General features: G+C 52.7%; 1 protein-coding gene across 4 annotated transcripts; it reads right to left on the bottom strand.

Moving 5' to 3' along the window:
• Window positions 1–4,768: 4,768 nt before the first annotated feature.
• TAC4 (tachykinin precursor 4) lies at window positions 4,769–13,774 on the bottom strand. Of its 4 annotated transcripts, XM_045526223.1 has the most exons (7): window positions 13,704–13,774; window positions 10,791–10,976; window positions 10,264–10,328; window positions 8,974–9,067; window positions 7,311–7,343; window positions 6,282–6,347; window positions 4,769–5,124 (listed from the first exon to the last, which is right to left on the bottom strand). In XM_045526223.1, exons 2-7 carry the CDS (start codon window positions 10,966–10,968, stop codon window positions 5,093–5,095), a joined length of 468 nt encoding a protein of 155 aa, XP_045382179.1. In that variant the 5' UTR covers window positions 10,969–10,976; window positions 13,704–13,774; the 3' UTR covers window positions 4,769–5,092. The 4 variants fall into 4 exon arrangements, with proteins under 4 accessions (XP_045382179.1, XP_045382176.1, XP_045382177.1 ...); XM_045526220.1 differs by lacking the exon at window positions 13,704–13,774 and having other exon boundaries at window positions 10,791–11,356; XM_045526221.1 differs by lacking the exons at window positions 7,311–7,343; window positions 13,704–13,774 and having other exon boundaries at window positions 10,791–11,356.
• Between the last annotated feature and the right edge of the window lie 2,400 nt (window positions 13,775–16,174).

Here is a 16,174-nt window from a genome sequence, read left to right as displayed (position 1 = left end):
GTTAGGAACAGCCTCAGATGGAGTTGTCTATGTCAAGCTAGTTGTTGGGGCTATGGATCACCTCAAACCAGTGTATGAAATAGGCCACAGGTTGCTTACAGTACACATCCCTTCTGGAACATGAAACAAATGGAATCAACTTTTTTGGGTATATATTAGTAACTGTTTTAAAGGGTAGTCCTAGACATACCTGCCTTCTCCTCCTCTGATGGGCAATTCAGACATCAAATGACATCAAAGCAGAGTTTCATGAGAGGTGCCAGGATCACCCATGATCCTTCACCCCTCTTTTTCCCCTGACCTGATTCAAGTATTGGATTTTTTTTAACTGCACCTATTTATGCACACACATTTGACAGGAAATTGTGCCTTTGAAGTCCATTCCTGGACATGGGATTAAGAAACCCTGGTTTGAGGAAAGGCCCTGACAGGAATCCTGTGTCCTGCCTGCCTTCACTCTTACCCCAGGCTCTCAGCTACTTAGTGTGCTCAGGCTCAAATAGCCAGTCCCATCAAGTGAAGTGGCATGACAACAGGGAGAAGACTTGGCTCGCTGAGGCTCTCACCATTATTTCCTCTGCCTTGTAGGCCTTACAGGTACATGAATGTACAAAATGTACAGGGTTTTGCATGTCATGAGAATAAAATACAAAAAGTCCTTTGCAAAATAATAGTATGTGAAGTGTGCTAGAAATTCTAGAGACCACCCTTTGCTGTACATTGGGATCATGGAATTAATAGAAATTGGATCTCAACTGGTTTTGCCCCAGCACTTTCTGCCACAAAATTTGGTATGACTGCCTCTTCCAGACTGTCTCCTGCTGATGAGGACAGTATAATAGCTTTCTTCCTTTGTGGTATCTTTAACAAAATGCCAATGAATGTCACTAAGAAGGAAACAAAGGATTGCCAGTGATGAAAAATGTCCCTGGTGCCAAAACATCAGTTTGTCTCTTCCCTCTTGAGCAATACCTTTAGATACAGGCCATGCTGCCACCATTTTCGGGTTTGGGGGTTTGTTTACTTGTGCCCAAGAGTGGAAAAAATAACCCATGCTGTTGCACAACTTTGGCTCCATGGCTCCTCCCAAATGTTCCATGTGAGATATAAACACCTTTATCCTTGACAAGTCATGTTCATTCCAAGAAACCAATCTTTGCTCTTAATTGGGTATTTGTTTCTGGGAACAGTTTACGGTATATTCAGTCTATTCCAAAGTTATCAGAAACCTACACTCTTATCTTACAAATTTAGAGATAGATCATTTCCAAAGATGGCCACCAGCAATCACCCCCATCCCTGTCTGTGTGTGCTGCTCCTTCCAATAAGAGGTCTGTTTTCTTCCATAGTGTGGGCCGAACTTGTGACTTGTTTTTACTAATAGAATGTCATGGAAGTGATATTTTGGCAGCTTCCACTTTTGCTCTTTGACATGAGCTGACATGTTTCCAAACCAGAAACTTGGGCTAAATTACTGAATGATGAGACCACGTGTAGGAGAACCGAGGTACTCTAGCTGACGGTGCCAAAACCCCAGACTTGTGTGTCTTGAAGGGTTCAACCCAAACCAAACTCCCAGCTGAGTGGAGCCTCATGGGTGACCCCTGCTAACACCACATGAAGCTAAAGAAACATCCTGCTGAGTCATACCAACCCAAAGGATCGTGAGAAATGTTCTAAGCCATGTTTTGGGATGGCTTGGTACGCACACAGCAAGGAATAAGTGAAACAAAGGGACTTTTGAAACTGAAGGGCTGGAATTCATTTTGGTCTTGTAGGTTCCATTAACTGATAGCTTGTGATTGGAAGCCAGAGGAGGGCCACCACCTTGTGCAATTCCGGAGGCACTGTTCATATTCTGCAAAAATGGCACCCTTAGAGTCAGTTCAGCTCCTGTTTGGTCATTCAGCATATCTCAGCTGCCAGTCAAATTGCTTCTGAGGCCCCTTCCCAGCCTTAAAATTCTTAGCCACTTACTTAAATGGATCAGGAAAAGTGAAGAAAATCCTTCTACTATCAAGACATGGCTCATCAGTTCCCTGCTCGACAATCCATGTGGCTTTCCATTGCTCATTGGATCAAGTTCATGTTTATCCTGGTTTTTTTCAAGTCTTTCTGTAAGCTGACTCGGCCTCCATAGCTGTCATCATTCCTTTACACAAAGCCTCGACGTGCACGTGGATTAGTCTCTGTTAGCCCCTTTCCTGTTTACTAAGAAAGCCTCTACTTCAACATTCCCCAAAGTGTGTTCCATTAAATACAAAAGTATGGGCAAGAAGGGTTCTGTGTCAAATAAATTTGGAAAACACTAAGCTAAAGTTAAATCCAGTATGGTGCTTGACTATAGGGCTTCTCAAAACCTTCAGCAGGCCAACGGGCATTGGTGTTTTCCAGAGAAAGACACAGGATGTGACATTTCCTAAAATGACTGGATCTGGAAGGAGCTTCTTGAGGGACTGGTATGCTGGGGTCAGACTTGGAAATGTTTCTTTCCTACCCAAATAGGCCCATGATTCTGCCTGAGACTTGGCATAGGCCAGGTGTAGGGGTTGGTGTATGTGACGTCCGTCACCTTGGCTTAAATCCTGGCTCTGCCATTTCCTGTGTAACTTCAAGCAGGTGGTGTATCCTCATCTGCAGAATGGGGATAACAATTGTGAAGGTGAGTTGTCATGCCTGGCATATTTTCACTCATTTATTCAGGAAACGAATATTCATCAAGATCCGTTAGGTCCTGGGAGCTGGATGTTTAGTGTTACACAAAAGATGTGGAAAGAGCAGTCTGGAGGAGCAGAAGCTAGTGAGGGTAGCTTTGGGCCAGTGGATCAAAAGTTCAGTGTGTGGACAAGTTGAGTTTGAGAACTACAGGACATGTTGGTTCAGTAAATGGCATCACTATTATTTATTTAACTCACTTGTATTAAGTTTGGTTCCCTAGACTCCTTGAGGACAGGAAATGTGAATCCTTTGTCTAAACACTCTCCAGGGACCTCTTATGTGCCAAGCACTGTCGTTGGCACTGAAGGGTACAAAGTGAAATGAGATGGTCCCTGTTCTTGAGAAACCCTGTCTCGCTGGGGAGATAGTATTCATTACAGCATCCACGCCATGGCGTAGAGTAAGTGCTAAGGGAACAGTGTGCAAGGCGCTTTGGTGATGCCGAGGAGGGAGCGAATAGGTGGTTCCCCGGGCTGGAAAACCTTCCAGAGAAATTGACTGAAAATTCCATTCCAGCAGCATGGAAAGAGAACGGCATGTGCAGAAACCAGGAGCCTGAGTGAACGTGGTGGGTTTGAAAAAGATAGGATTGGAGAGCGGAATGTGGGCTTTGCACTGAGTGCGTCTTGGCACTCCTATAAGGCCATCGTGCCTTCAGGGGCAAATTCCGTACCCACACAATCGTATTCCCAGTCCCATCTGAGTTCCTGGTAAAGTGTGGCACATAGAGGAAAGTCACCAAGTATTTGGTGAATTTCATTTTTTCCTAAATGTCCCAAACTTCAAACATAAGAAGAAAGCCTTCAGCCCTCTTTGCAGGTCTTTTGAGTTGGGTTATTATTTTATCGCAGTGAACCACCTCTTGGGACCTCACCTCCGGTGGGTGGGTGGGGAGGAGGCCTGGTGGGTTAGGAGGTTGGGGGTCGGGGAGGAGAAGAACATTAACTGGGAAATTCGGCAGTGTCAGACTCACGGAGGAGGCTTGCGCTGTTCCCACCCCCACATCCATCACTGGACACGACAGTGAGGTGCGAAAGTGAAGACTGTGCCTGCGGTTCACCTGGGGCTCATGATGAACAGTCCCCCCTGGGACAGAGACTTCCCCACAGGCGCGTGGAAGGAGTCTTCCTGCTTGTGCTGGCGCCACTTGGCCTCCTCTGAGCAGCCTCTGCTGAAAACTTTCCTGGCACCCAGAGGAAGGTCCTGGCCTCTGTGCCAACACCAGCTTTCCCCTCCTTTTAAATATAGCCTGGCTCCCCGCACCCGCGCTGCAAAGAATGAACTGCCCAGAAAAACTAACCCATTTCCTTCTTTTCGGAGAGAGGGTCAGGGAGAAGCGAAATGTGTTGTAGCCTAGTGACTTAATGAACCTCCTTTCCCGCTGTGCCGGCCCGCACGGCTGCCAGCTCCTCTGGTCCAGCACCTCAATGCCCACCACTCGGGGTGCCCCTGGGATCCCATGATGCTGGGGTGCCTCTTTTTGAGCATCCTGAGAGCCTTTGTGTCCCACCTGCCTGTAAACTATTAATACCACGGCAGGGACAATGGTCTCCCCATGAGCCGGGGGCTCCCTGCGGTCGGTCGGGAGCCATTTCACTCCTGGAGCTCTCCCGTGCTCAGGAATGGGGCTAACTGTCCTAAAAGCAAAGCAGTTAGATGAAGGGCCACTTTATACGAAAGAATTGATGAGTGACCTGGGTGGGACCCAATTCTTCAAGTCAGGAGACACGAGCCCTTGTGATCATGACTGTGTAGGGAGAGGGTGTCTTTCATGCTGGGGCTTCACAGGAACCCAAAGGGGAAAAAGACCCCTTGCCCTCAAATCCCTTCCACCCAAAGGTGCCTGCAGTACCTCCCCACCCTGTCACAGCCTGTAACCCATTTCTTTCCCGTTTCTACCTGTCCTTACCTGTGTCCTAAGCCTGTCTTTCCACCCAAGGACCAGGGCTGTTTAGTATTTCTCTTGGCAATTCTGCAAAAGGCCTCTTGGCCTGCTGAAATGCCAGGGAGGCCACTCCTGTCCCCTGCCGTGCACTGGAGAAGGAGCCGGTCACTGGTCACGCCTTTATTGAGCCCCTCCTGTGTGCGGGGCATGGGAGGTACACAGTGCGTGAGGCTCGCTGCTGCTGCACGGTGAGATGAGGGCTCTGAGTGCAGGAGGGCAAAGAGGGTGACCACTGTGCATTCATGCACAACTGCTGCTTGACACTGAGAGTCCCAGGGAAAGCCCCATGAGTTCAGTTTGGGCCTCGTGTGAAATGCCAGTGTTGAGATCAGGAGACACACAGAGAAGGGATCTGGCCTGCCTGCTGGTCAGCTGTGACATCCAGGTAGGGAGAGGTGGCGTCCTCTGAGAAGCGCACAGTGGAGGCTCTCACTCTGAACCTTGGTCCTCATCTTCTCTGCCTGGGGACAGTTTGGTACACGGACGGTGGTTAGGAGAGTCTTGTCTGCCTCTTCCACCCTTGGAGACTTCCCTAGTCACCCCCGTGAAGGCCCTCCCTCTCCCCAGCCCCATTGCTCCTGTCTGGACGTATCCTGCAATGACATTACAGGTTCATCTGCCGTATCTTCTGTTATCCAATTGCTAACCCCTCCCGAGCATGGACAGAACCAACTTCAGTTATCCTCCTAACGGAAGGGAAGGGGATCCAAAAGTCCCAAAGGCCCTCCTGGGGACATGGAAAGTGCCGTGGACTAGGAAACAAGAGACACAGCTCTTAGTCCTGGCTCTGTTATCAGCTCACTGTGTAACTTTGGGCAAGTAGTTTTCCATCTCTGACAAATGACAACTTCTAAGCTTCCTGCCCACACCATGCACGGAGGGACATTCGTTTCTATTTGGTATTGGGGTGACTTCCGTGGCCCTTTGAATGGAAGGGCTTGAGCAGGTATTCTCTTGGGGGAGCTAGGGAGGGCCAGAAGTCTGCAGCTCTGGGGGGGTGGGGGAGGGAAGGTTCGGCACTAGGATGGGCAGGCTGGGGCTCCGCGTCCTCGACCCCCTGGGGCACCTGCTGCGTGTCTCTTGTGAGCTGTGATCTTTCCCCAGCCTGATTCATTTACTTGCTTTCATGCCTGGCCCCTGGGAACCATTTGGGGGTATGGCCCCTGCCAGAAGGTGTGAGCTGATAACTGCTTAGGGTGTCACCCCTCCCAGGGTGATTTGCACTTACGATTGTCAAGGGCAGAAATGCTCTGAAGACTAAAGGCTCCAGTAACATTAACGATTAGAACTTTATGGACAGTGAGGGAATATGGGGAGGTTCCAGTTTCCAGAAAACTGTACATAGTTCCATGTGGGTTCAGCTGGCTGTAGCGGGCGGGGCAGAGGGTGCTGGGAGCGTTAGGGGTGGGGAGGGTGTGGCTTCAGGGCCACAGCGGTTTCAGTCCTGGGCCATCAGAGACCACCTCCCTGCACCTCGACTGCCTCCCGCCTGATGGCTTGTGCAGACGGAGCCTGTTCTGTCTGTCCAGCTGCCTGCTCCCCCCTCCCCCGGACTGGCAACAAAGTGTCTGGCCACCATCCCATGATGCCCTGGCAACCACTAGAGGCCCTCGCCTACCTTCTGTGGACGGTCTTCTCCTGCCCAGGAGGCCAGGCACGGTTTGTTCCGACTGATACCCTGGTGCTGGAGAGAGAAGAGGGGGAGGAAGAGACAGCAGAGGGAGGTTGTCTTGGGAACCAGGGAAGGCTGGGGCCAGGGCCTTGCAAATGGAATCACTTCTTAATCATCCCTGGAGCTGAGGAAACACCAAGGATTGGCTCATTCATTCACTGGTTCCTTCCCTGACTCCTCCATTGTTTCTTCTGGTCTGCTCTTCCTTCACAAACACCTAGTGGGTGCTTTAATAGCAGAAACTGTACTGGGAGTTGGGGAGACGGAGGCAATAGCAGACGATGCCTGCTCACTGGGGGGTTTCCCGTCTGGGGACACCAGCCGTGTGACCCAGCAGGACAGTGCAGTGCAGTGTGCCGAGGAGACAAGCTCCGTCTGGGTAGGGTAGGGCAGGGGTCCAGGAAGGGTAGCATTCGAGATGGGGCTGGGGCCAAGTCAGCAAGGGCAGCCCTGAAGGATGTGGGGAGTCATGTTAGCGGATTGAACTTGATCCTGAGAGAGTCCTGAGAGGGCGGTGGGCACAGGTTGGTTTGTTTTCTTTTGATTTTGTTTTTCCTTTTTTGCTGAAGAGTTTTAAGCAGGGTAGCGGCTACTCAGGTTCACACTTTGAAGATCCTTCTGGGCACAGGAGATTAGAGCTTTGAGTACTCTTTTATCTTTGGTGGTTGATTTATTTTTTCCAGTTCCAGGCTTTAGACCCAAGGTAATTTTGAAACTGTGGCAGAACTAGATCCATCCCTGTGTCCTATCCCTGCAACCTCTGCCTAGGCATGTGTAGATCACCCCTCTAAGGAAACAACCAGAAAGATCAACGTGGCCAAACCACACTGGCCTCACCCTCTGCGCAGCAAAGCCAGCCTGGCATGCCCCTGACCGGAGCATGTCCCCTCACCTCCCTGATTTGTTAGTGGCCAGGACAGCTCAACCCTCCCCTGGGCCCATGCTGAGGGCAAGGAAGGGCTGGGCAACGTTTACCTGCTTTTCTCCCTGGCTGGATCCGAGGTGTTCCTGGGGGAAGGAGAGGGAAGGAATGAGGACTGCACTGCTTCCTTGGGGGCTTGGTGAGGTGGGAAAGGCTCATGGCTATGTGGGTGTCAGTGCCTTGGTGGGTCTTCCATTGGAACTGTAGTCACTGCCCGTTATCCTCGTGTGGCAGTAGGAGTGTGCCCGGTAGGCGGCAGTGGGGAGCAGTGGGCAGTGCACAAACATTGGTGTCCTTGGCCTCTGGCGCCGGCTGGGTGGGCATCCTTGGGAAAAGCCGTTACCCTATCTGAGTCTTAGTTCTGCTGCTAGTGATGAGGAGGATGTTGTGGAGATTTAATCGGGTGTAAGCATAGTAGCTGCTCAAGAAATAGGTCTCTTACACCCCCATCCCCTGCTCCTCGGGGGTTGTTGGATTTGGAAGAGAACTTTGAAGTGGCCTAGTCCAAAACTCATTTTGTAGAGAAGGAAACTAACGCTAAAAGTGCTTGGTCACAAGTTGGTTTTCTCTATTTTTATGTGCATATTTTTTTAATTACAAAAGCAGTCTTTGAATACATGCCTGCTATAAAAAAAAAAAGTCAAGCAATGAAAAGGTTTGTACAGTAAAATTTAAAGTCTCTTCTCACTTACTCCACATCATCTCCACTTCCTGTCCTAGATGTAACCACTGTTTACAGTTTGATATTGATCCTTCTAGAACTTTCCCTATGTGTTTGCATATCTATGTGTGTAAGTATGCAGTTTTTAAAAAAACATGTAGGTTCCCATCATGCATATTGGTCTATAACTTGCTTTTTCCACTTACACGTATATCCTGGAGATATTTCCATATCTTTCCACAGATCGGTCTCATCCTTTTTAATTGCTGCAAAGGTTATGGATGTGCCTAATATAGTTTGACCATTACCCAACTGATAGTCTTTATGTTATTTCCAAACTTTTGCTATTACAAACAAGTTGGCAATGAGCGCTCTGTTGCAAACATCTCAGGGCTCACGCAGCAATAGTCTGCCTACTAGAGACATTCCCCACAGTGAGACTACGGTCAAACGGTGTGGGTGTTTCCAACTTTGATGGATGTTGCCAATGTGTCCTCCAAATGGACAGTGTATAAAAGTGCCCGTTTCTTCACAACCTCACCAACACTGAGCAGTGCCCCTTAAAAAATATGTTAATGAGAAAGAAAAAACTGCTCTCTAGACTGTTTTCTCCTTTATCTCCCCAGGACAGGACTCCCGAGTTGAAAGTGGTCTCAGGAAACACAGGTTTGGTTTAAGAATTGACTAGAAAGCTTGGCTTGTGGCTGTGCTCACACGGAGACGCTGGTCTCGAACTTCCTCCCCCCACCCCCCGCCGCCCACGGCCATCCAGAGAATGGAAGCTGAGGGCACCAGCCAGGGTACAAAGCATTCGCCCTCACCTTTCAGGCGATCACACTCCCCGTATGCTGGGGACAGCCTAGTTTATTTACAACTGTCACCTGTCATGATTATCAACACTCTCCAAAGTGTCCTGGTTGGATGATAATTCACACTATTGTCTGCCCCAACCCATCTCCTGAGCGACCACGTCTGGACTGCAGTACCTGACTCTGGGACCTGGGCTTTAATTCAGGACCCTGCCTGCTGGGCTCCCGCCCACCTTTGCCACTCACCTCCCATCTGCTTCCCCATCAGCCCGAAGAACTGGCTCGCCTTGCCCCTCTTCACCTGCTGCAGCTGGCGCTGAGTGATGGGTGGGGAGCCTTCCTGAAGGAGCAGAGAGTGAGGGTTGGGGGAGGTTGGTGAGGAGACAGGCAGGACAGCCTGAGCAATGACAGTCTCGATGACAGCTCACAGTTAGCAAACGCTTGCTCTGTGATGGCACTGGGCATTTTGGCAGCTTTTATGCAATACCACACATCATCATAATAACTAACGTTTCACCTACTATGCTCCTGGCACTGATCTGAGCACTTGATATAGTAACTCATTTAATCCTCACCAAAACCCCATGAAAACAGCTTTTACTGTCACCATCTTACACATGCAAACACTGAGTCACAGAGAGATTAAATTATTTGTCCAGGTTAGGAAGGGCGAAAGCCCAGCAGCACTAGTTTAAGTTTATGATGATGTTTCCCAAGGGGCTGCAGAGAAGCCCCCACTCCCCGCACACAGCAAGGCTTCTCTGTCTCTGGCCCAGGCACCCTGGTGTCTGGCGCTGACTCTGCAGAGCATGTCAAAGTTGGAGAAAAGCCTTGGGGATCATCTCTCTTCTCCCCTCATTTTGCAGGTGAGGAAACTGACATCACAAAGCAGCAAGAGTCAGTGGAGCAGCTGAGGCTTGAACCCTGGTCCCCAATCCTGCTGCCTTCTCCTTACTGCACACAGATTGGAAGTGACTGAATTAGTCCAAGGCCTAGAAAAACATCTGCTTCTGATCCTGAAAGGTGGGACAAGTTGTGAGGGACAGAGCGGTTTCCATTGTCCCTAGCCAGGTCCCTGCTGGTCCCACGAGCTCCAGACTAAGACCTAAGGTGTGTAGTTGTGCTTTTGAAGCCGTGCAACCTTGGACAAACTACTTGACCTCTCTGTGCCTCAATTTCCTTGTCTGTGAAATGAGGATAATAATGGGACCTTCCCCATGAAGTTGATGTGAGGATTCAATGAGTTGATGTTTATAAAGCATATAGGATAGTGCCAGAAACATATGTGTTAAATAAATGTTTCTTAAACAGTACACACACACACATACACACACACACACACAGCTGCTCCCATGTGCATTCACCCCTTTGGAGGGCTGCCATGCCAGTGCTCATGGCCTTGAGACTACCCGGGAAGGGGAGTCAGACAAGCTGCCTGGCAGTGTCCAGCTGCTTTCCTGGCAGCCATGGAGGGATCTTCCGCCCCTCCGCCGTGGATCATCTCCTGCCCAGGTCAGAGCCTCTCCCCAAAGATACCTCCAAGGTCACAGTTATCCAGGGCTCTGCTTCAGTGCTGAGTGCCCGTTCCTCTCCACCGTCACCTGCCGCAGCACACAAGGACAGCCCCGTCAGGAGAAGCAGGCTCAGGCAGGGCAGCGTGGTGAGCCTGCTCTGTCCCGGAACCTTCTGGGAGCCCCTTGCAGCCCAAAGACGCCCGCCTCCAGCAGGCTCGCGTCCGCACTTTGGCTCCCTGAGTGTAGGTGGGGGAAGCTCCCCCTGTTCTCTGGTCCTTCCAGCCATCCTGCTTCCTTCCATCAGCTTATTGAGCCCCAGGCCGTTTCCTGTGAGTCCCTCCCCGGCTGGAAAGTCCAGTGATAGCAGGAGGAGGGGTGAGACCTCCTCCACTGCCACCCCCTAACATTTGATCCCAGGGCTTAACACTCTGATGCAACGCCTGCCTCACCTTTGGCTGTGTTCCCCCAGTGGCAGGTGCACAATGGGGCAGTGTGTGGGGCCTGGAGCTTCCAGCTTCCGGGCTGAAAACCCCGAGGGGAACTTCTCACCTTGGAAATGGGGAGTGGGGCTGTGGGGCTCCTCCCTTCCTGGTGCTGTGCTCCCCTGCAAGGACAGGCTCTCCCCAGAACTTCGCAGTATTCTGCCACTCGTCTCCTCTTCCCGACTCTGAGCCCCTCTTCCTCGGCATTTCCCTCCATCAGTAATCCCATGTGTGCACAAAAACATGTCTTGCCCTAAGAGAAATAACTCGGTGCTTAAAGAAATGAAGCTCCCCACAAGTGGGAACTGGGATTTACCAGAAAAACGGCCTCCTGCCTCAAGTGTCATTGGCTCTCAACCATCTGTCCCCTTTGTAAATCCCTAACCTGACCTGTCTCTCCTGCTTACAGCCTTCCAGTGTCTTCCCGTTGCCCTGGCATGAATTTCAATCTCCCTGGCATGGACTTCTCTGTTTAGTTCCTCTCTCTCTCCCATCCCCCCATCTATTCAGCCATCCATCCACCCGTCAGTCTAGAACAAGGGCTCTGCGGTCAGAGAGGCCTGCATTCCAACTCTAGCTCCACCACTAAGTAGCTGTGTGACCTTAGGTACGTCACTTAATCCCTCTAAACCTTAGAACCCTCATCTGTAAAACAGGATTAATAATAGCACTTGTTTTCAAAGTCTGAGGACGAAATGAGATAATGCAGGTGGGGCACTTAGCACAGTATGTGATGGTCAATATTTGCTACCCAGTGGCTATTATTATTGCTACTATTATTGACACTGGTTGAGGCACGGGGCCACAGAAGGTGAAGTAAGACACTGTCCCTGTCCTATAGGAGCTCATGATCAAGGCATGCAGACCTCTGTTTGGCAGATAAGCTATGTGCAGTTTGGCACGTGCCCACAGACCGGTGGGAGCAAGGGAAGGGCGTGCCTTCCTTCCCAGTCCCCAGTCCTCCACCCTCCCTGCCCAGGACATGCTGTGCCACCTCCTCCCAGGACAGGCCGTGACTTCCCGCCCCCACGCTGCTGCCTCTGCCTGGACCCCTCTCTCCCCCTGGTGAGCTCTGCTCATCCTTAAAGGTCCAGCTTAATGTTCACCTCCTCTGTAGAGTTTCTCTGTCTCTGTTCCCATCTCCAGCAAGAAGTAATTGGCCCCTTTCCCCAACATCCCCCACTTATGTCTCCTGCAGCTCTTCATGGGCTGCTGTGAGAGGTTGTGCAGGTTGTGTCCTGCACAAGGGAGGCTGCCGAGGGGGAAAGCAGAGGTGCCAGCTGGCTCTTGCTCTGCTCACTGGGCTGCACAGCCTGGCACGAGGCGGCCGACCCCCAGAGGAAGCTGTGGGCTCTGCTGTATGGGAGTTGACTATCCTATGAGCTGTCTGGGAGTGGGGCTGTGATAGACGCATGCTTGGCACACAGTAGGTCCTTAATAAACGTGCACTCTGAGTCCAGGCTAGCCAAGGCAGGATGAATAAAGACAGGCATGGAGCATTTGGGGAAGGAGCTCCCCCTCTGCCCCCTTTCAGCAATCTCTTTGATGGGTTCCAATCCTGCATTTGCTAAAATGCAGATTCCCAGACTGGGCCTCATTTCCACACAGCCAGTCCCTGCCTGTGGGTCCCTCTCAACACTCCAAGGAGGAAGTTACCAGCCTCCCGGTGAAGTGCCCCAGGGGCAGGACGCCGCCTGCCTCACATTGCATTTTGGGTTTTCCACTGTTGTTAACAAGTTCTTCCTTAGAGCAAAGTTTTGCCTTTCATCCCCTTTATTTCACCGATGTGGAAACGGAGGCAGGCCAGGCTTGCTCTGGGTGACACTGAGAGTCAGTTGGCAGACCAGCTTCCAGGACCTCTGGCCGGCCCCTTCCCACCTCCCACGGGGGCCTCACCCACCGGGCTGGAGGCGGTGGCAGGGCCTGGACCCGTTGTCGGGGAGATGGCCTTCCATTCTGCAAGTGCAAACGGGTGACCTTAGCCCCTAAGGAGTATCTGAGCCTCAGTTTCTCCATCTGCAAATTGAAGCTGCCCCTCATAGAGCGTGGTAAAGATTTCACGAATTCCTGCCGGCAAAGCGCTCCACGCAGAGCTTGGCATGTAGCACGCGCTCAATTAATCCTAAAGTAACTGTTCTGATTAGCAGACCTGCGGGACCCCGGGCCTCCGCGCTGGTCTCCCGGCCCGGCTCCGGCTCCCCAGCAGGAGCCATCCCGCGTGGGGAAGGATGTGGTTGGCACACAGCGGGGACGAGGCCCGGGGCAAGGGGCAGAAAGGAGAGGCGACCGGAGGAAGGGAGAGAAAACCCCAAAGGTCCGGAAGGCCGAGAGGGAGGCAGGGCACGGGCTGGAAACCGCGGCTATTTGCAGCGTCGCCCTCGGGCTGCGGTCAGGCTGGCGCTGGCAGTCCTGGGGCCGAGCCCGCCGCCCCGCCCGGTGCCCTCGGCCACCCGGGCACGGCCCCGGCCGCTGCGCCCCGCTTCGCCCCGCGCTCGCGGCCCCGGCGGCGGGTGGGCTGGGGCGCCGCGCCGGCAGGAGGACCGGGCCGACCCCCGGCTGGGCGGGGACGGGGCCCGCGCGACCCCACCCCCGCGCGAGCCGGGCCGGGGGCGGCGCGGGGCGGCGGTCTGGCCGCGGGGCGGGTCGCGGCCGCGGCGAGGCTCCCCGGGCGCCGGGTGGGCGCGCAGGATTGCTAAAGGCTGCGGTTTGGCTAAGATTGCGGAGCCCAGAAGAGAAAGGGCGCGGGAGGGAGGAATTTAAAAGAAAGCAAAAAAAAAAAAAAAAAGTGTTGAAGGAGAACCGAGAAGAGGGAGACGCGAGAGGAGGGCGGATGCGGGCAGGAAGCTGACGTTTCCTGAGCGCCCACTCTGTCCGAAGCCGGCGGCGGCAGGGGCCTCACTTGGCAGGCCGGCGTGGGGAGGCTGAGCGCGGGCCTTGGGCAGGGCCGCCAGCCGCCAAGTGGCAGAGTCGGGATTCGAACCTGGGTCTGCCTGCCGCTCCGTGCGCTTTCACCTCGACGGAGGGACGCCAACCGGAGACAGCCGGGAACCTCGGGGCCCGGAAGGGAGGCAGGAGGGAGGGGCTCCAGGGAGGGGTCACGGCTGCCTCGTGGGGACCCGGAGGCAGGGGGCAGCCGTCAGGTGGCGATGTGGGTTCCTCAACCCGATGACGCCGCCGCGGCCCCGCTCCAGATTTTCCGGCGCCCTTCCAGCGCCCCCACGTGGAAGCTTGTGGCCACTTCGTATCCCCTCCTAGAACGCCGGCTTGGAGGGATCCAGGCGGGGCGAGGGGCTGGGTCCTGGACTCCGAGGGCCTGTCCCCTGGTTAGAGGGACAGGAGGTAAAAGAGGGGCTGGGCTGCCAGAGGACGGGGGCGGAGGGTGTCCTAGGCCCAGTGGCCGTTAGTGTAGTGGATAAAGGTAGCCAGGAGCGCAGGACTGGGACGCTAGTCCTTGCACCCAGTGTTTGGTTGGACTCCCACTGTGAGGGCTTGAGACTTCGGGAGCACACAGCTCTCCGCCAAGTCTGTGAGATTACAATCATGCATTCATTCATTCACCCACTCTGGATTTACTGAGCACCTTCAAAGTGGGAGCTGCCTAAAAACAGAGAGGAAAGAAACAGAGAGCATTGTAACAATTTTAACACAGTGTTAAAAGTGCCACTGCAGGGGAGAAATGAAGAATCCAGGAGCCCCTTTGCCACAGCTATAATGTGGGTACACGCAGACACTTGTCCTAGACAGAACACCTAGCAGATCTCTGTGCCCACAGTATAGGTGGAGCAAGTGGAGCCCTGGCCCTGGGTGCCCCGTGGTTGTATGGGCAAATATATTTGCTCGAATTTGTGGCAGAGGATTTGGCCCAAGCCTGCCTTGCCCTTGGCATCTCTAAACCCTCAGTTGTGCCCCGAGTGTCTCTGGAACGGCCTGAAGGTGTTACCCAGTTTCAGAAAGAAATTTTCACCCACCTGCCCTTCTCATCTGGCACCTCCCCCACCATCAAAGGTGCATCCTGGCCCAGGGGTCCAGGGCCTGGGGGTCTCTCTCCCTGGCACTTTTCTTTCTCTGTCACCTTTGCTAAGCAAAGCATAGCACAGTGGTTAAGAATAATGCTCTGGGTTCGAGTTCTGACCCTACCTCTTACCCTGGCACCCGCGGTGCTAGTTTAAGTTACTTACGTTATGTAACCTTGCTGAGTTTCCCTTACCTTGTCTGTAAGATGGGGATAACAGTACATGTACTGTTGAGGTTAAATGAGATAATACATAATAGAATTTTGTGCAGCATTTGGCACACTGTAGGTACTTAATAAATCGTAGCAATTATTATTGCTCTTAATAAGATAATTAAACAATAACATTCTTCCATACTTCATGGGAAAGCCCAGATTGAGGAAAGTCATTTAAGGCATTCCCCGACGCTCTGTCAGCAGGTTGAGAGCTTCCCGAGGACAGGAGCTAGGTGACTTCCATCAGACTAGGAGCTCCCTACTGCAGGGTTTATTCCTTAAACGAGGTTCGATGTCTAGACCTTACAGGTAGGGTTCAGAAACCTTGAGTCTGAGGTTGAGGGAGGCTGGTGCAGCTCTTTTTTGGGCCTTGTTGGGGGATGTGGGTTCTAGTCCTGAACCTTGCCTCAAAGTGGCACAGAAGTCTCTCTGCAGAGCCCGTGTGCAGTAAAGGCACCGGAGTCTGACCCCATTAGCGGGAGAAGTGAAGCTCATGATTAAAATTGGCCGTTTCTTCTTGGATCTTGGTTAGCAAGTGTGGGAGAGAAGTGAACAGCTAATTGAAAATATAATTATAATATGCACAGTCCTTTGTCTGCCAAGTGGAGTCTCCAGACTCCAGTGTCTGTAGAATAGTTTATTTCTCGCGTCAGGGAGGACTCTGGAGCCAGCCATGCGGAGATAGCACCCAGGGGTTGGGGACTCAGCTGGCAGGGGATTGGCATCAGGGGCGCGTGGACCTGCCCTTTCAAGGACTGAATCCTGTCCTGCTCCCCGTGACCACTGTCCAGACACCTGAGCCGATGGAACCAACCGGGGAGGGCAGCTGTGGGGGAGGGGTGGCTGCCTGGCGTGTTGTCTGTGGTCTGGGGAGAGGAAGGGTCGGTCTGGGGATGGAGAAGGGGGAGCTCCAGCCCCCCCCGGCCCCATGTGTGAACACTCAAGCAGGGGAGTAGAGATGGCTGTGGGAGCAAGTTTAGTGATCCTCTGAGTCTTTAGAGCCAAGGTAATCCCAGGAGGAGTCCAGGTCTGCAGTTAGGACCCCAGGCCCTGCCACTCCTGGCTGGGCTGGCTCCCCGTTCTGCGCCTGCAGATAGAAGCAATTGGCGATGTTTTAGGGCACACCCACTCTATGCCAGCACTAGATGTAGCACGTAAAGGACTTCCCCATAGGGACTGTATCTTCTGGTCTTGGTACTTTCCTTCCTTGGTCTCCAGAATCC

Source organism: Lemur catta, chromosome 15 (genome assembly GCF_020740605.2).
Source record: "Lemur catta isolate mLemCat1 chromosome 15, mLemCat1.pri, whole genome shotgun sequence".
In the NCBI taxonomy this organism is placed as follows: domain Eukaryota; kingdom Metazoa; phylum Chordata; class Mammalia; order Primates; family Lemuridae; genus Lemur; species Lemur catta.
Note: the sequence above shows the minus strand (reverse complement) of the source record. Positions and strands in the feature narration are given on the sequence as shown.